Consider the following 17,874-nt stretch of genomic DNA (forward strand, 5'->3'; position numbering starts at 1 on the left):
CTCTCTCTCCTCCTCCTTCTCTTTCTCTCTCCCTCTCTTTCTCTCTCTCTCTCTCTCTCTCAATCTCTTTCTCTCTCTCCTCTCTCTCTCTCTCTCTCTTTTTCTCTCTCTCTCACGATCTCTCTCTCTCTCTCTCTCTCTCTCTCTCTCTCTCTCTCTCTCTCTTTCTCTTTCTCTCTCTCTCTCTCTCTCTCTCTCTCTCTCTCCTCTCTCTCTCTCTCTCTCTCTCTCTCTCTCTCTCTCTCTCTGTCTCTCTCTCTTTCTCTCCCTCTCACTCTCCCTCTCCCTCTCCCTCTCTCTCTCTCTCTCTCTCTCTCTCTCTCTCTCTTCTCTTTTGCTGATGCCGCACTTCAGCTGCTGTTATGTGGCGTGATGACTTCATCTATTACCCTCAACTGACGCCCTTCAATAAAACTAAAGCTATCCTCGCTAAACCCTGGCTACCGACTGTCGAAGCCAACCACTTGTCGGTTGTTTGAGAGCAATTCGCTCGATGTTAAGTCTGTTATGTTTTTAAAAATTGCTGCGCGGTGAAATTTCGCACCAACATATCAATTTATGTTCCACGTATTTTGTCAAGGTAAATTTAAGCTATAGGTTAACGATAAGCAGTATTCGATGAACTTAAATTGCAAAAATAGACGGCATACGGAAATGCCGTTCCCAGAGAAGAGTAAAATTAAGTTGAAATTTGTTTTTTAGGACTTCTGAAATTAAACATTGAAACTGTTGTTTCCTATAACAGCCAATGAAATTTTTCATTTAATTAATTATTCAAAGGACACGATTAAGGAATTCTATTTAGCTTAACTAGCCGAATAGAACAAGAGACACCATTTTACAGTTTGAGAGATCAATTCTTCCTTTAACGAGCGCTTCATTTAACATTCCTCATTACAAGAATAACACTCAGCGATTTTGACTCGTTCAGACGTCACACATTTTTTACAAAAAAACTCCACGGAAAAAAATTGATTGTATTCATCTCCATTGCATCTCAAGTTTGAAAGAGCTCGTATTTTATCTCACATATATCCATGCATAAACAAGTTTTGCGACAATTATGGTTTCAAATTTCGTGAAAGTACATAAATGTCTGTAGCCTGCTAACCTGGTTTGTAGTTCATTGTATCCGTTTTCAGAAAAAAATCTGATAACATTTTTTTTAATTTGATATTTGCTAGAATGACTCCTGAATTAGACGTCAGAAATTCAATGCAGTTGCGAAAAAAATCACTCAATGCATTTTAGACAATACAAACATGTTTAAATAGCAATATGGGCCACTTTCTATATATGATTGATTTTTTTTCGAGTCAAAGATTTTGCTTAAAATTGAGTCACTCCGTTTCGTACTTTTTCTGCATGCTTTATGTTTGCATTTTTGGTTCTTCAATTAATTCTAGAAACCTATATCTAATCTGGATGTATTTTAGGCCGTCCAGGTGAGCCAGGGAAACCAGAGATCCGTAAGAAGAGCAGAACCTGCGTGGAGATTGGGTGGGCTGAGCCAGTTTACACTGGGAATCAACTCATCACCCAGTACACCATAGAATTGTCAACTAAAAGTTAGTCCATCTTTCATTGAAACAGTCACGTGCAAGTTATAAAATGCCAGGTCTCTGCAATACCAGATTTAAGAATGTCAAATATTTTCAATATAAACAGTCCCAAATTTTAAAACTTTTGCCGAGGATAACGAATCTTTTCTACATCAAAAACCGACGATATTGCACAAGCTGAGCATACTGAAGCTTCCTGACGTTTAGAACCAAGTATACCGAAATTTTCCTTGACATTTTGGTCCTTTTTGTTCTGTATTATCAACTAGGGTTTTCGCAAAACACCTGGACATTGTTTCAGATTCTAATATCTTCACTCCGTGTGGCGTCGCTGTGCGGGGTGATGCAGAGCGGGTAGCAGTTGTAGAAGACCTCACGCCAGGAGTCTCTTACCAATTCAGAGTCAGTGCCCACAACCACAGTGGAATCAGCCTACCCTCGGAACCATCTGACTTCGTCACTATATCAGCCACCTCTACAATTGTAAACAATAACAACAAGGGGTCGTCTCTGTTGTCATCGCCATTGTCGTCCTCCACCCCATCAAAAGACAGCAATCACAACAATATCAATAATAACAGCTTAAACAGTTAGTGCTAGTGTCTGAGCAGATGCTCTCAGGACATCGAAAACAGAATTTGATCTTTCCACAGGAGAGATTCCTCAGGAGATTGATAATTTTACAAGACTCAGAGACTTCTCTCATTATTTTGCACAAATGACTTTCTTACAAAATCTTGTCACGTCAATATTGTCTCTAGGGTCTTGTTTAGTAGAAATTGGAATCGTACATGAGTATCATAATCACCAATTCTCTGTACAAAAAGAAAAATAGATTTTTCGTAGTATATCTTGAGTTATTTGTTTGGATAGATTAACGTCTTTTGAGCTGAATTTTGCGACACTTGTTTTGACAGTTTTTATAATTTGTCGTGCAATAAAAAATCAGTTTAATAAAACAATATTGTGATTGACAAGCTAAGTGGAGATGGTTTTCAATTTGATTGATTGGCCAATCCCATTCAAACTTCTGAGAAATTTTAAAAAAATGTTTACACGTTGTCTGGTTTTCAGGCAAAAAGGGTGGATGGTCCCTGTTGTTGAGTGGTGGTGATACACAGGGTACAGTAGGGGGTACAGGTCACTACGAATTGGGTCCCAAAGTGTCCTGGAGTTCCAAATTTGACGACCACTTCACCAAAATAGAAGAGATTGCAAAGTAAGCATTGATAGTCGGATATCTCAACTTTCCTCTCTTCGAAATAGATAGAGCCCTAGTCGATTCAGGATATTAATCTTGCTCGGGGATGTTAATCCCGAAAGAATCTTACAAGATCTTGCATGATTAACATCCTCTCGCAAGATCTTGAAAGATCAACATCCTCTCGCAAGATCTTGTGCGATCAACATCCTCTCTCGACTAGTGAGAAAACCGTTAGTCTGATGCAACCAATTTATTTGTGATATGATAAAATGGGAAACATTCCAAAAAATTAATAGAAAATTCATTCAGTACTCACGTCTTAACTATGAACCCGGGTCGAGGAAAAATTTCGAAAATATGTAAGATGAGCGGTGAAAAGTTGTTTTTATCACCGCAAATTCCGTACATAATTTTGCGGTGAAATGCGTTGAAATTATCTAAATTCATCGCTAGAGTAAGAGAGCTTACAAAAAATCACCACATTTCACTGCTTAATACAAATTTCCGCCGTTACACGGGCTCGAACCTCTCACGTCCTGCATATCAAACAGTTCTTCTTTCACTGCGCCACCTCTCACTGAAATGTAGGATAATTGTTTACAATTTAAATCAAATTCATTCTGCTTTCTGGAAAACATGCGTGTTGAATTTTTGTCAGATTTGTGATTTTAGCGGTGAAATTACAAATTTTAGCGGTGAAATGTGGTGATTTTTTTGTTAATTCAACGCTTACTCTAGTGGTGAAATTACTTAATTTCACTGCTTAAAAAAGTTTCAAAAAGATGTAAGATTAGGAAGTAGTTTTAGGGGGGGTAAAATCTAACAATTCCTCCTTTACTCCCCATTACCCCCTTATCTTACATGAGACACCACCAATGATTGATTCTGTTTGACCAGATGTTTTGTCAACTTCGTTAATGATTTTGTTTGAATAACAGTGATTTTCCGTGTGTTAAAATTCCGTGCATCTTTTAAAAAACGTATCTTGACTTCGTTGGACAAAAAACAATTCAGAGCGTTTTCTAAGCCGTGAATTTATGTTATTCCACAAGTAAGTTAAGTGATGAATTTTTGTAATCTTACCGCATTCACCGCTTACCTCTCATAATTTGAACACTTTTTTCACAGCGGTGAATTTACGTAATTTCACCGCAAATTTCAGCGTTGAAATTATGTAATTTCACCGCTATCAGGCTATAGAGTTTTTTTTCACCGCATTCACCGCCTGTTTTATGTAATTTCACCGCTAATCTTACATAATCTTGCGTTGAATGGCGGGGACACCTCGACCCGGGAAAAGCCTATTCATAGCAACCTACAGATCTCAACGCGTTAAAAAAAATAAAAATATTATGATTCAGTACTGACACAGTGTACGAGTCGTTTAGGTCATAGATGATTTTACTCTGGATAAGGTTGCAATTATTTCTGCCTATTTCAGAGGTCGTTTCTCCTCTGTGTGGAAGTGTGAACAGAAGAAGAGCAAGCGAGTGGTAGCATGCAAGATCACACACCAACATATGTTGAACAAAAGGGATGTAGAGAGGGAGATACAAATCATGAACTCTCTCAATTCATGTGCTCCCAGTCTCTTCCTCAAGACAGCCGCCAATTATGCTTACAACACTTCAGCCGGCAATCTTGTCATTGTGCTACCATTGTAAGTAGAGACACTTTATGATGCACGCTAAAGACTGATGCACAGCTTAATGTCAATAACTGGTCAAACTATGAACCTAATTTTCCGATTAATTGCGATTTAAAATGGTTTTAGTAGAGGTGTCAACAACAAAGACCTCTGATCAGACCGCCCAAGAGAAACAATGTATTCAAACGAACAGATATAAAATTGTAGACTCAAAGGCCAAAGATTGCAATAAATAGTAGTTTTCTGCTAGAAAATTATTTTCAACTCTGCAAAGCATTCTAAATTTGAAAAATGTTTATTGTTTTCAAAATTTGCGATAATAGTTGAAAATTGTTTGCAGCTTTCTCCATTTGTTGATTCAATAGCCTGTCATGATAATCTGTAATGGTGCATGTTTACAGTGTTGAGAGTGGAGGTCGGCTGTTGGACTTCATAGTGGAGCACTATTCCTACTCTTACAATGAGGCAGTCGCCTCCTCCTTCCTCAGACAGGTGGTGGAGGCACTGCAGTATCTACATCTCAACACCATCGCACACCTCGACTTAAAGGTACCTTATTACAACTGTTTCCTACGTATCGCCTACATTCTACTTAACGTTTAATGGAGCATGGAGTATTTGAAGCAAAACTTTAACCCTAAAACAATGCATTCGTCCAAATTGTAGCTTTAAGGCTCCATTTTGCTCCAAAGACTCCAGCATGCATTGGTGAGAGATCCACCGTTAACACATTACGTATGTTAAACGCAATCGGTATTCCACAACCATCGTCATTTCAGCCCGAGAACCTATTAGTAGAAGTCACATCCCAAACAGCCAATGTGAAATTGATAGACTTCGGCGACTCACAGCGGATGACAATGGCGTCACCAGAGTCAGGAGTTCCTCATTGTTACAGTCCTGGTCCAGTGCTGGGCAGTGTGGAGTTCTGTGCACCTGAGATCATTCTAGCTTCTGCTCCCCCGCCTTCTACACCACCTGCGCAACATAGTGATCTGTATTTGGTCACGACTCAGGCCGACATGTGGTCAGTATCTGGATTTTTAATTAAAACTTTATGAAAAATGTGACTGAAACCAGCTCTTGATATAGGCTCTTGTTAGTGCTGCTTTGTATGTGAGAAAGTGCGCGAGCATGCTTCCGCGTGTCGGGTTAAAAGTGTGAATTAAAAAATATCTTTTGGGAAGTCTCACATCTAGGGACCTGAAAAACATCTAGACACGGCTAGGGACAAACATCTCAAGGGACATCTCTGAGAAACATCTAGGGACCTGAAAAAAGCTTTGACCGAACTTTTCACGAAAGAGTCTCATACGATCTTGCAAATGAACCATCTGTTTTGGACTATGGAATGTGTGTATTTTGAAATGTTAGGAGTGTGGGCTGTTTGGTGTACGTGTTGCTGTGTGGATTGAGTCCGTTTCTGGACGAGCAGAGTGGACTGGAGGAGACATGCAGACACATAGTCCACTGTGACTACTCCCTCCCGGAGGAACACTTCCACTCTGTCTCACAATCCGCCAAACACCTCATTCACTCACTACTACAGGTCAGTTCTCAATTATCAATACAAAACGTGTGCTTTTATGTGAATAGTTTTAATCCATCCCTTTTGCCCCCCCCCCCCCCCTCCCAATGTAGAAACTTGCATTTTCAGCAATTGTTTTTATAGAGACTGTTCCCAAACTTATTTGGGCAATTACAAGCTGAGATAAAAAAAAATTAGTACCTAGGTCGAGGATTTTGCTCAGCTCAGAAACAACGGGTAAAAGAGTGTAAAGTGTGTAAAAATAAGATTATTACACCGTTAGTGCCCCACTTAACAAGGGTGGACAAAGTGTAATTTAAGGGTGTAACTTAAAGATTTAAAGGTGGAATAAGAGTGGATTAACTTATTGAAAGTTACCAAATTCCATCAAATTATTTCGTATCATTGCCACATAGTATCTGTTTAAATTCCTTCACGAAACGTGACAACATTATTATAAAGAGTTAGTCAATTTCACAAACTTTTAAAAGCCATTTGAGGTGTCCTAGCAACTTCAGAATCAAATGGTTGCCTTTTTGTACAGAAAGATGCGCAGCAGAGATTAACATCGAGTGGGTGTGTGAGTCACGTGTGGTTCACCTCACCCCATAGTGGGTCACCCGGGGAAGGGACAGGGGGAGGGGGTGGAACCTCCCCAAGTAGTCAACTAATCAGCACTGAAAGACTCCAGGCATTCATCAACAGACGACAACACTGCTTAGTATGTTATGCTATGCGTTTTGTTTGTTTGTTTGTTTTTCAATAAACTTGGAGATAAACAAATTTTAATTAATTTTTTTCTCGGCATTTTAAACCGTATCAATAAACGGTGCATTGAAATGTTTTGTGTTGGGTTATGGACTTTCGCAAGCGGAATAAAAAGCGTTTTTAACTAAGTAAAAGAATTAATTTCTCAAAAATGAGAGAATAACAAAATGATATTTTACAGTAGAATTTAGAGATTTACAGGAGAGATCTGATTATTAGAGCAAGATGGTGATTTGAATTTGGGGATGAAAAAGGACTCAAAAATCAGCTGTATATATACCCATTATCAGTGTGAAAAAATCAAGATACAAAACTAATCTTAGCACCGTGATTTATAGTGGGGGTCGCAAAGGTTACCCAATATGGTTTGCTTCCGCAAATCAGTCGCAAAGGGAACCATAAATGGAATGCATTTGCACTTTTCTAAGAATTCATTCACACTTCCGGAGATTTCATCATCATTTAATACGTGCTGGGAAGATTTTACATCAATTAATCTAACTCTAATAATAGTTATCTAGATTCACCAATTTGAACCGAATATTGATTCTCAGCACCATTTCTTGACGATTCTTTTATATAATTTCTTTGATCAAAATCAAATTGCTTGTCTTTCTAATCTGGTAAGTCAAACTTTCTTTCTAATTCTCACTAAGTTTAAGACTATAGTTTGATCGAAATTCTAACACCCCCACTCAGACTTGAGCTGATTGCGTAGAGTCTGTTCCCATCAAAACTGCTCTGAATGTTTCCACTTTCGAAACGGGTAAGGACTTTGTGAAGATGTCCGCTGCCATTTTGTCTGTAGGAACGTAATGAATTGAAATAGTCCCATCCTCTGTTTTGTCCCGGATGAAGTGAAACTTTGTTTCGATGTGCTTGCTCCTTTTGTGCATGACTGGGTTTTGGCAGAGTCTGATACAACTTTGGTTTTCTTCTCCAATTGCTATTGGACGTTTCTGTTGGATGCCAAAATCCTCTAGAAGTTGTTTCAGGTAAAGTGCTTCCTGAACTGCTGCTGCCATGCCCTGATATTCTGCTTCTGATGAAGAAAGAGCAACTGTGGCCTGCTTCTTGACACCCCAGCTGAGTGCTGCGCCACGTCCGTTGAGCTTGAAGTAATAGCCCGTTGTTGATTTTCTGTCGTTCACGTCTCCAGACCAGTCTGCGTCACTTTCCCCCACTAAATCATAACTAGCCTCTTTTGTGTAAGTAAGTTTTAAACCTTTTGAACCTTGAAGATATCGCAGAAGTCGTTTTCCGCACATCCAGTGTTGATTGGTAGGTGCATTCATGCGTCTGGACAGAATGTTGACTGTGAACATGATGTCTGGCCTCGTCTGTTTGGCCAGATACAGAAGTGATCCAACCAAGCTTCTGTAGATCCTCTGGTCCACTTCTTCGTCTCCGTTCTGTGCTGTCTGAAGTTTCAAATTCAAATCAGCTGGAGTTCTTGAGGGTTTGCATTGATCCATTTGAAACCGCTCAAGCATTGTTTCTATGTAGCGTTCTTGGTCGACTGTGACTTTGCCCTCTTCTCGTCTGATTCTTAGACCCAGAAACCAGTGTAGTCTCCCTCTGTCTTCCATGTGAAAGGTTGCTTCTAGTGCCTTCTTGACATCAGAGACCACTGTCATACTTCTTGATGCTACTATGATGTCGTCAACCCGGACCAAGATGAAGGTGTGATCCTCTGCTTCTGATCTTGCGAACAAGCAGTGATCGTTCCTGCTTCTGGTGAACCCCTGTCTCAGTAGGAAGTTTGCCAGCTCTTTGTACCAGTTGTTAGCAGCCTGCTTCAAACCATAAATTGATTTATTTAGTCGACATACTAACTTCTCCCCATCTGATCCGCGTTTTACAAACTCCTGTGGCTGTTCCAGATACACTTCTTCCTCGATTGGTGAGTGCAGGAAAGCAGTCTTGACATCAAATTGGTGCATCACATGGCCCTGCTTCGCTGATAGTTGAAGTAGAATCCTGAATGTCTCTGGCTTACAGGTAGGCGCAAAAGTCTCAAAGTAGTCCAGTCCTTCCACTTGCTTGAAGCCTTTCGCCACATAGCGCGCTTTGTATTTGTCCACTTGACCACTGGGTCCCAATTTCACTTTGTAAACCCATTTGCCCGGTATGACGTCCCTGTCTGTGGGTGGTCTCACTAGGTTCCAAGTCTCGTTGTCTTGGAGTGCCTTGACCTCGTCCTTCATTGCCCGGTGCCACTGGTCCCAATCGTCACCTTGCTTGGCTTCGTAGACTGTTTTGGGTTCCACATAGTCGCCCTCAGTCACAGCAAGATGGGTCCTGACTTCTCCAAAAAATTGCGGAACATTCCTTGCTCGTGTCCCTCGTCTGGGCTCTGCTCTGTCCGCGTGTTCCAGTGCATCTTCATTGAAGCCAACTGTCTCTAACTGTGAGAAGTCTTCTGTGTCACTGTCTTCTAGTGACTCTGAGTCTCTGTGACTCCCTCTTGTTGCAGTAGATCCTTCATCTAGTGCTGTTTCTCCAACATCCGAGGCCTCTTGTCTCAGTGTTGTTTCTTGAGTATTCACTCTCCCTGCGTCATACCACTCCTCCTTTATTGCAGTAGATGTGTCCTGTCGTTCTCTGTTGTCATCGTCTTGATGACCATCATCTGGGTGCCAGATTCCCAGTTCCAACCCATCATCTAGTAGGTCCGCCGTTTCTTTGTTGTCAGGGATTGAGCCCACTTCAGACTCCTTGATGATCACATCTCGAACTGCCATCACCTTGCGTGTGTTGGGTATGTACACCAGGTATCCGTTTTCTCCTTCAGTGTAACCCACAAACTTTCCTTCCAGTGCCTTGGGTTCAAGTTTGCTGACTTCTCTGTCCCTCTTCCTCATGAAGACTGTGCAACCAAAAATAGATAATTTACTAATTGGAGGCTTAGGTTTTATACCTCTCATCAGCTCTGCTGGGCATTTTTCTTCTCCTCGTCTCACAACCAAGTTTCTGATCCTTGCTGCGTGAAGAATTGCTGCTCCCCACATCATCTTGGGAAGTCCTGAGTCAATGAGCAAACATCTTGCCATCTCCAGCAGTGTCCTGTTGCACCTCTCAGCTAACCCATTCTGTTGTGGCGTTTCTGGTATGGTCTTTTCCTGTAGAATGCCTGCATCTAAGCAGTACGTCTCGAACTGCTCTGAGAGAAACTCCTTCGCATTGTCTTGCCTCAGCTTCTTGGGCGTCCCCACACTGAGAACAAATTTCTTCAGGCTGGCCAGTGCTTCACTCTTTGCCTTAAGCAAGTCCACAAACACAAACTTCGTGTATTGGTCTGCAAACACTATGCAGAACCGGAACCCTGACAGTGACTCTACTCTGAAAGGTCCCATCACGTCTGTGAACACCCTCTCTAGCTTCTCTTCTGCTTGGGTCTCTGCCACTCTTGGTACTGGAGTCTTTGTGATCTTGGCCAATGCACACACATTGCATACATCATCGAGTTCCCCCACTGTCTCTGGTGCATTCCTGACCACATCCGCTTCATTCAAATGACCCAATCGTCTGTGCCACTTCCTTGCACTGTCAAGTTTCACGCTGTTGGAACTCATCTTGAATTCTAGAACGCTGCAGGGTAAGTAAAACAAATTATTTTCTTGTGTTAGTTTTACCCGAGTTCCCTTCTGGAGTTTCATGCAGCTGTTTCCTCTCTCGAAAGTGAAGCTATGTCCCCACTCCGTGCATCTTGAGACTGATGGGAGGTTTGAAGAATAGTCCGGCACACACAGAACATTTTTGAGTTCGCATTGGAATTCCCCTTTGTTTGAGGGTATGCTGATCCTCACACAGCCTCTGCCCACCACTCTGGAAACCTCTCCGTTGGGATTTCTGACCACTGATTGAATGGGCACAAAGTCCAGAAACGCATCGATGTTCGTCACTATGTGATCTGAACAACCACTGTCCACTAGCATGCCTGCTGTCTTCCACTGGGTAAGAGCTGCCCAGCATTCCTCGTCTGGTGTAGCCAATGTTGGACCCATTGCCACTGACTCATGTTTGCCTCCATCTCTTTGTCTCTTGCATGCCCTGTCTAGGTGACCCTTCTCACCACACTTGCTGCATTGTGCTGTCTCCTTCTTCCTGCAGTCCTTGGCAAAGTGTCCAGGGATCCCACACACAAAGCAGTTTCCTTTCTTGGGTCCCTTCTTGAAGTCACGCTTCACTGCCAGTGCCACTGAACCACTTTGTCCCTTGTGTCTCTGCACCGTGCTCTCATGAAAGTTCTGCAGCCTTTTTCTCAACTTTGTGAAGTTCGTTGCCGGGTTGAAGCTTTCCTGTATTACAAAACTTTCATACCTCATTGGCAGACCATTGAGGACCAAGGCGTTGAAGAGGGTCTCTGAGACTGCTTCCCCTGCTTCTTGTAGCCTTGTGAGCAACTCCTGTCCTCTGATGAAGAAGCTGTCCAAATCCTCAGAATCCTCGAGCTGCAGTCGAGCAAGCTGTGCCACTAAAGTCACCACTGTCGGCGTCTCCACACTCTGAAATCTCTCTTGCAAAAGCTTCCAAGCCTTTGCTCCATCTCCAATGCCGTCATCTCCCACACAGTCATGTCTCATCAGCATGAGGGTTGTTGCATCTAGAGTCAGTGCCAGATGGCACCACACATTGTTCCGTTTCTCCTTGATGTCTGCAACTTCCTTCTCATATGCATCCTTCAGCACCTTGTGGTTCTTCTTTTCATCATTGGTTGCCCCATTGGCCAGTGGCGCAGGCTCATTGGGTTGCTCCTCTGTCCCCAGTAGTGATTTGTAGAGTCCCTTCGTCTGCATCATCGCCACAAATCTTGTGCTCCAGATTGGAAAGTCCTGTGCCTTTCCTGTGTAGGTCAGCAGCTTCACTGTCTGTTGATCCATTGAAGTTTGAGCAGGCAAAACAGTTGTGAAAAGAAAAGGTACTAAGCAGAAAAGGATTATGACTGTCAACAACAAATTAGTTTTGTTTTGGAAATTAATTTTATGACTTAAAAAATTGCTGGGCCCATAACCTGTTGGGTTATGGACTTTCGCAAGCGGAATAAAAAGCGTTTTTAACTAAGTAAAAGAATTAATTTCTCAAAAATGAGAGAATAACAAAATGATATTTTACAGTAGAATTTAGAGATTTACAGGAGAGATCTGATTATTAGATCAAGATGGTGATTTGAATTTGGGGATGAAAAAGGACTCAAAAATCAGCTGTATATATACCCATTATCAGTGTGAAAAAGTCAAGATACAAAACTAATCTTAGCACCGTGATTTATAGTGGGGGTCGCAAAGGTTACCCAATATGGTTTGCTTCCGCAAATCAGTCGCAAAGGGAACCATAAATGGAATGCATTTGCACTTTTCTAAGAATTCATTCACACTTCCGGAGATATCATCATCATTTAATACGTGCTGGGAAGATTTTACATCAATTAATCTAACTCTAATAATAGTTATCTAGATTCACCAATTTGAACCGAATATTGATTCTCAGCACCATTTCTTGACGATTCATTTATATAATTTCTTTGATCAAAATCAAATTGCTTGTCTTTCTAATCTGGTAAGTCAAACTTTCTTTCTAATTCTCACTAAGTTTAAGACTATAGTTTGATCGAAATTCTAACATTTTGCTTCCCTATTTTTAAAATTCTCAGGTCGCTATTAAAAAAGGGAAAAGAAGGTTTCGAGCAACAAATTATCCATCAAAGAAAAGTATTTTTAGACAAACATGTCATAGTGAAAAGTGCTTAGAAAACTGTCCGAACAAGGCTATAACTTGTTAAGTCTTTTCATAACATGTACATGTTTCATGTAGTACATGCAGTAAAACATGAAATGAAATACGTGCTTTTTGTAAATTATTGCTCATTTGTTTACTTTAGACGGATGTGAAGCCACTGAAACGAGACACAGTACGCCAACTTCAGTCTTAACTCTACCTGCGTGTGTTATGTTTATAACAAGATCATGTTTTATCAAATTCTCCTACAAACATTCAGGATAGAAAGGAAAACCCAGTCAGCATTTGGTGCTTATCATCCATTGACTGTAAAACGACCACCTTATGATCCTACCCTAACTAAACAACATCGACACTCGCCACAAAAGACAATAGTTGAATCAAAGATTAATTTGAGACTATATGTAGTATCCACAGTGAAAACATCACCTGTGCTCAAGACCTTTAATCCAACAATCGATCCAGATGAACAAATTTAGACCCCCACGATTATATATCTGCTTCAAGTCCTAACTATTATCGATGACTCAGTGCAGGATGCCACACTTATTGAAGCATTGATTAGGCGGAACATCAATCTAAATTATCTCCCCTTACACCAACAGGCCTTCAAGCGGCGCATAGATTCACTTAAATCTGAACAACCGCTATTGTATATAGCTATTCAATTACAAATATCAGATCAAAATCGACGAAATTCGTGTGCCTCCCCCTCAATGATTGAACCACTCACAGTGGGCACAATGGTCGAATGTTACCTTTACGATTAACTCCTGAACAACACCTGAACAAGATCAGCTGAACGAGTATATAAATGAAAAACAAACAGGCCCTCAATCAAACCGGTTTATGCTTGTCAAGTAACTTTGCAACGTCTAATCAAAATCGCAATCAGCGATCGGAATCTTACCACAAACTACATGGACAATTGAAAAAAATATTGCGAGTTATTAAACAGATAAAACCTGCCAGCCCCTGCATTACAACGATTATGGGTACACAACATTGATAGTTTTCTAACTTTTTCATTCGTGATCTATTTCGCCCTGTTCTCTTCTCATTTTGTATTATAGTTCCCCCATTTACAGACAGAAATATAAGCAAATCCAGTTTTAGATAAATGGTTTCGGATCATATAGAACTATTTTGTAATTTTACTCAATTTTGAATTTGAATCGAATCAAAACTTATTTTATTTTAGTGCAATACAATGTTTGTACTTGAAGTTTTTGAACCTCAAACTTGAGATCTAATAAATATAAACTGCTACCTAGTTTCGCTTCGAAGCAATTTTTGCAGCTGCTGAAAAGTGCCCGCCCCGTACAGACAGACCGCTAAGAGACGATGAGATCGGATGCTTTTCCAGATACCAAGTCTTGAAAAACAGATCGTAAGACGGGTCTCTGCTAGGCAGAGAGTAACCAAGTCCTGGGCTTCTCAGAACAAATATAAGCATCATACTGTTGTAATGTTTCTAGAAAAGTCACTCAGACTTCATCTAAAAATTATATATAAATTATATATAAATATCTATAAATTTAAAAAAGCTCATAATTCAAAAAAAGATCTTGCGTTTTTGTCATTAACTTATATATAAATTTTTCCAACTACAGGTTGTTCCAATTTACTATCTTGGTGATGTCAAACTTTATTGAGAACCCTTTCACATGTTTGAACCCAATCCCAAAATGTATAAACATTTGAAGTTACGAATTAACAAATCGCAAACTTAGGTCAACGCCCTTAATTTTCTTATATGAATATGCGGAGTCTTAAAAAAACACAATGAAATCTCCTACAATTTACAGCAACAGGCCAGTCAAATATTACTGATATTTACTGAAACGTGGTTAACCGACAAACGAGATGTACCATTTTATTTTTTAAGCAATAAGCATTATTTTATTCACCAAAGTATATCAAAGTTTACACTTTGTCAAAAGAGTTGCAGCAGAAATATGGAAACAAATATTTTCAAATATAGAAACAGGAGCGACATGAACTCATTTAAGAGAACTTTTTTGGAGCATTTTAGGCTGAAATATAAGAAGCATTCAAAAAATTTCACATAAATGTTTTTTATTCTAAACAGAAATTTCAGCCAAAATTACATTGTTCCGAGACTACAAAATGAATTACCTTCACAAAAACAGAGCATATTTTCTGTTGTGTTCGCTTCCAACAATGAGCCGGAGATAATAAACAGATAACAAACGGACATTGAATTTTGGTGAAAGAATCGGAACTGAATTTTGATGCAAAAGAATCGGAACACCGTTTGAATTTTATCATCTCTCTCAACAAACAATTCATCGTTGGAGTTTGATAACAGAGAAGTACGGAAAAAGTCTGTTACAGATATACAAGAAAATTGTACCAAGCAAAAAAGAAATAATATTATCGCATCAACCGATTGGTGAAAATGAATCATCAGAAGGATGCAAATACTAAAGTTCAACGTTTTTCAGATATGTCTGAAAATGATATGGACAATTTAACGACAAGTTCGAATTTAACGAATTGGATAATGAAAGAAATATTGAATTTTTCCCAATGATGAAACATATGGACTTTTTACTATTTGGAAACAAAAAGGTTGATGTTTCACTTTATAAAGCATACAAGTAATTAAAAATGCCATTAATCGACAATTGACATAAACAAGTAATGAGTAAACCCACAAAAGATTTGAGACCTTTCCTGATTCAAATCGAAAATAGATACTTAAAAAGTAAAAATCAAATAAAAGGTAGAAAAATAACCAAACTTCCTAAACACGGAACAAAAAAGTAAAAATAGGAGATAAAGAGCCAGTCAAATACACAATAAAGTTTTGTTTTCCTGTGTTAAGTTTATACGAAAGGGGCAAGAAAAATATTGAATTTTGTTTGTAAAAAAACGTTTTCCCTCAGAAAACGAAAAAAGAATTTTCGGATTGAATTGAAAAACTACAGAATTTGGAATCAGTATCGAGTCCTGGTTTCTTTCCGCGTGGTTTTTCAAATTTAGCGGAATTTGTATCTATTAGAATAGGTTCACATATTGCAATTACCGAAAAAATGTTAAACATTGTTTTTCCAGATCCTTTTTGAAAAGAATGTGTAACTCCAATTTAGAACAAGTGATCCGCTTAAATCAGAAAACTAGAGGCCAATTTTAGTCAGTAGAACTCTGAGTAAAATTTCTGATAGTTTCAATCGCAAAAAAAATCAACAAAATCAATTGGTATCTCTTAACAAAAAAATCCGATGGCTCTGTCATTTTGTTACGAGAATCAATGACAAAGACACACCGACAAAAAAGGTTATTTGAGTAATAATATCAAAAGCAACGAACATATTTTCCCACAAGAGTTTTGAGAATTAAACACAAAATTCGAATCTGCTCTTAAATTAAAAACTATTCCGCAAAGAATCCCCCTATTCGGAAAAGATTACTTTAAAATGGAATGATTGAGTTAGATTGGGTGATAAGTAACCGCGGAGTGGCACAAGGCACAGTCATGGGGATGATTTCTGATGATGTACATCAACTATTCCTCATTGGAGAAAAAAAAACAACGAAGTTTTACAGCCTGCAGATGACACAATTTGTATATCTCAATCCAGGTCAATTAGGGAACTTTTAACAGAAACGAAAAAAAATTTTAAAAAACAATTCAATATGTTAGACGGATTATGTTAGCGTTGAACGGAAATAACCCAATGTTTTTGTTTATCCACAAAAAGATTAGTCGAAAACTGAGTAATTTATAACAAATTGTCGTTGTTTGGACATATTGATTGACAATGAGTTAAAAATTGACGCCGAATTTCTACTGAAAAAAAAGTTGAAAAAAGCGAATGACACTAGATCACTCATTTATGTTAGTCATGAAACGCCGTTAAAAGTGCGAATCTTAATTTTTTTTTCAATCAATTGTCCAGTAACATTTCAGTTTTAGTTCAATTTTACTCAGTGTTTGCCAGGGACATCCCTTCAGAGCATAGATAGACTTTTTAATTGCGGTAGTTGATTTTGCAACACGGGAACTGAAGTTGACAGCGCAATAGATCCACAGTTAACAAATAAAATTTTACATGCCCGTCTTTTTTTGAAAATCTTTTTTGTTAATGCTATTCAAATTTTACTGAAACGCTATAAGAAAAGCAGCCAAAATGATAAGGAAAACTTGTTTTAGAATCTTGGGAAACAGGCACTGAGAAGAAATTCCAAAACTTTTCACTTTACCGGGAAATAGCAAAAAAAGTCAAGTTAACCTTAGAGTCTGATCAGTAATCAGAAGTCTATCAAGAAAATGGAAAAAGAATTCGGAAACAAAATTAAAAAATTAAATAGCAAAACGATCGACTTATATGAACACTTTCAATAGTCCGACAATTAAAAAATTTAGAACCTTAGTTCTTTACCTCAAATACAAGCAGTTAACACTTGTGTACTGGTATATCTAGAATGTAGGCCGATACCTGCTTCTGCTTACCAACATGACCATATCAATCAAATTTAAAATCACCATCATCACAAACATCAATATATAGCCCCACACCAACACAAAATTTGCAAACTTACTTAACCAGGCATTACTTAACCACCTTCAGTACAAAGAGCAGCTTTAGGTTAAAGATATTCCAATTAATTTGTCACCAAAAACTAGACAGCTTTTGAAAAATTTTGTGACAAATGGCAGCTCCTCTTTGTGATAGTTTTGTTAAAAGTACGTAAATGCCAGCATTTAAACTAATCACACAAAGTTTTCGGCAGCCAAAGGGTTTCAGAGTTGTCTCTGAAAATTTCAAAAACAATGCTATTTTTTGCATTGTTCAGATTTGACCAAATTATGAAGACAGTATCTTCTATTGTTTTATCCAAATACCCTATGTGATGTTTTAACGCTTATACTCTGAGAAATACATTCAAATTCAACCTTCGAAAGATGATATTGACGCCCTCACTAATGATACCACTCAAAACTCTCGAGAATGAAGTATTGGTTCCGTGGCTCTGATGAAGTCACTGAGATGGTCTGACATTAATCGAGATCCGCAAAGCCGTTCGAGATGTTTGCCAGAGTTGTAAATTGACTTTAGCAGAGTCAAGTAACTATTTTAAACACGCATTGCTCAAGTTCAGTCATATAATTTGACTTTCGAAAAAGATTCTCAATTCTGATTGCACATAATTTCAGGTTCATAACCCCCTCAAATTAGTGCTGAACTTTAGGCCCACATTGAGTAATTGAACTCTCCTGCCAGCATGCTGATCACCACTTTAGAGATGAGGTCTAAGGTGACTTGGGGGAACGGTTGCAAAAAACACGTGAAAATCTCTTTTGCAGACAATCGGCCGTTTTTTTCCTAACGAAACTCCTTTGACGAACCGTTTTGTGATTTTTTGAATTTTGAATCACTATTGCGATGTTTTTTGT

At 39.0% G+C, this 17,874-nt stretch overlaps 1 protein-coding gene across 1 annotated transcript in view; it reads left to right on the forward strand.

The window, feature by feature from the left end:
- Window positions 1-13,674, forward strand: part of LOC142346205 (uncharacterized) — a 128,191-nt gene extending 114,517 nt beyond the window's left edge. The window contains exons 15-23 of the mRNA XM_075398716.1: window positions 1,437-1,568; window positions 1,864-2,151; window positions 2,637-2,781; window positions 4,208-4,426; window positions 4,816-4,963; window positions 5,194-5,441; window positions 5,789-5,963; window positions 6,487-6,663; window positions 12,592-13,674. Coding sequence (XP_075254831.1) covers window positions 1,437-1,568; window positions 1,864-2,151; window positions 2,637-2,781; window positions 4,208-4,426; window positions 4,816-4,963; window positions 5,194-5,441; window positions 5,789-5,963; window positions 6,487-6,663; window positions 12,592-12,642 — 1,583 coding nt within the window. The 3' untranslated portion in view covers window positions 12,643-13,674. The remainder of the gene's footprint in view (window positions 1-1,436; window positions 1,569-1,863; window positions 2,152-2,636; window positions 2,782-4,207; window positions 4,427-4,815; window positions 4,964-5,193; window positions 5,442-5,788; window positions 5,964-6,486; window positions 6,664-12,591) is intronic.
- The last annotated feature ends 4,200 nt before the right edge of the window (window positions 13,675-17,874 follow it).

The sequence above is a fragment of the Convolutriloba macropyga genome, chromosome 9 (assembly GCF_964194025.1).
Source record: "Convolutriloba macropyga chromosome 9, txConMacr16.3, whole genome shotgun sequence".
NCBI classification, from domain to species: domain Eukaryota; kingdom Metazoa; phylum Xenacoelomorpha; order Acoela; family Convolutidae; genus Convolutriloba; species Convolutriloba macropyga.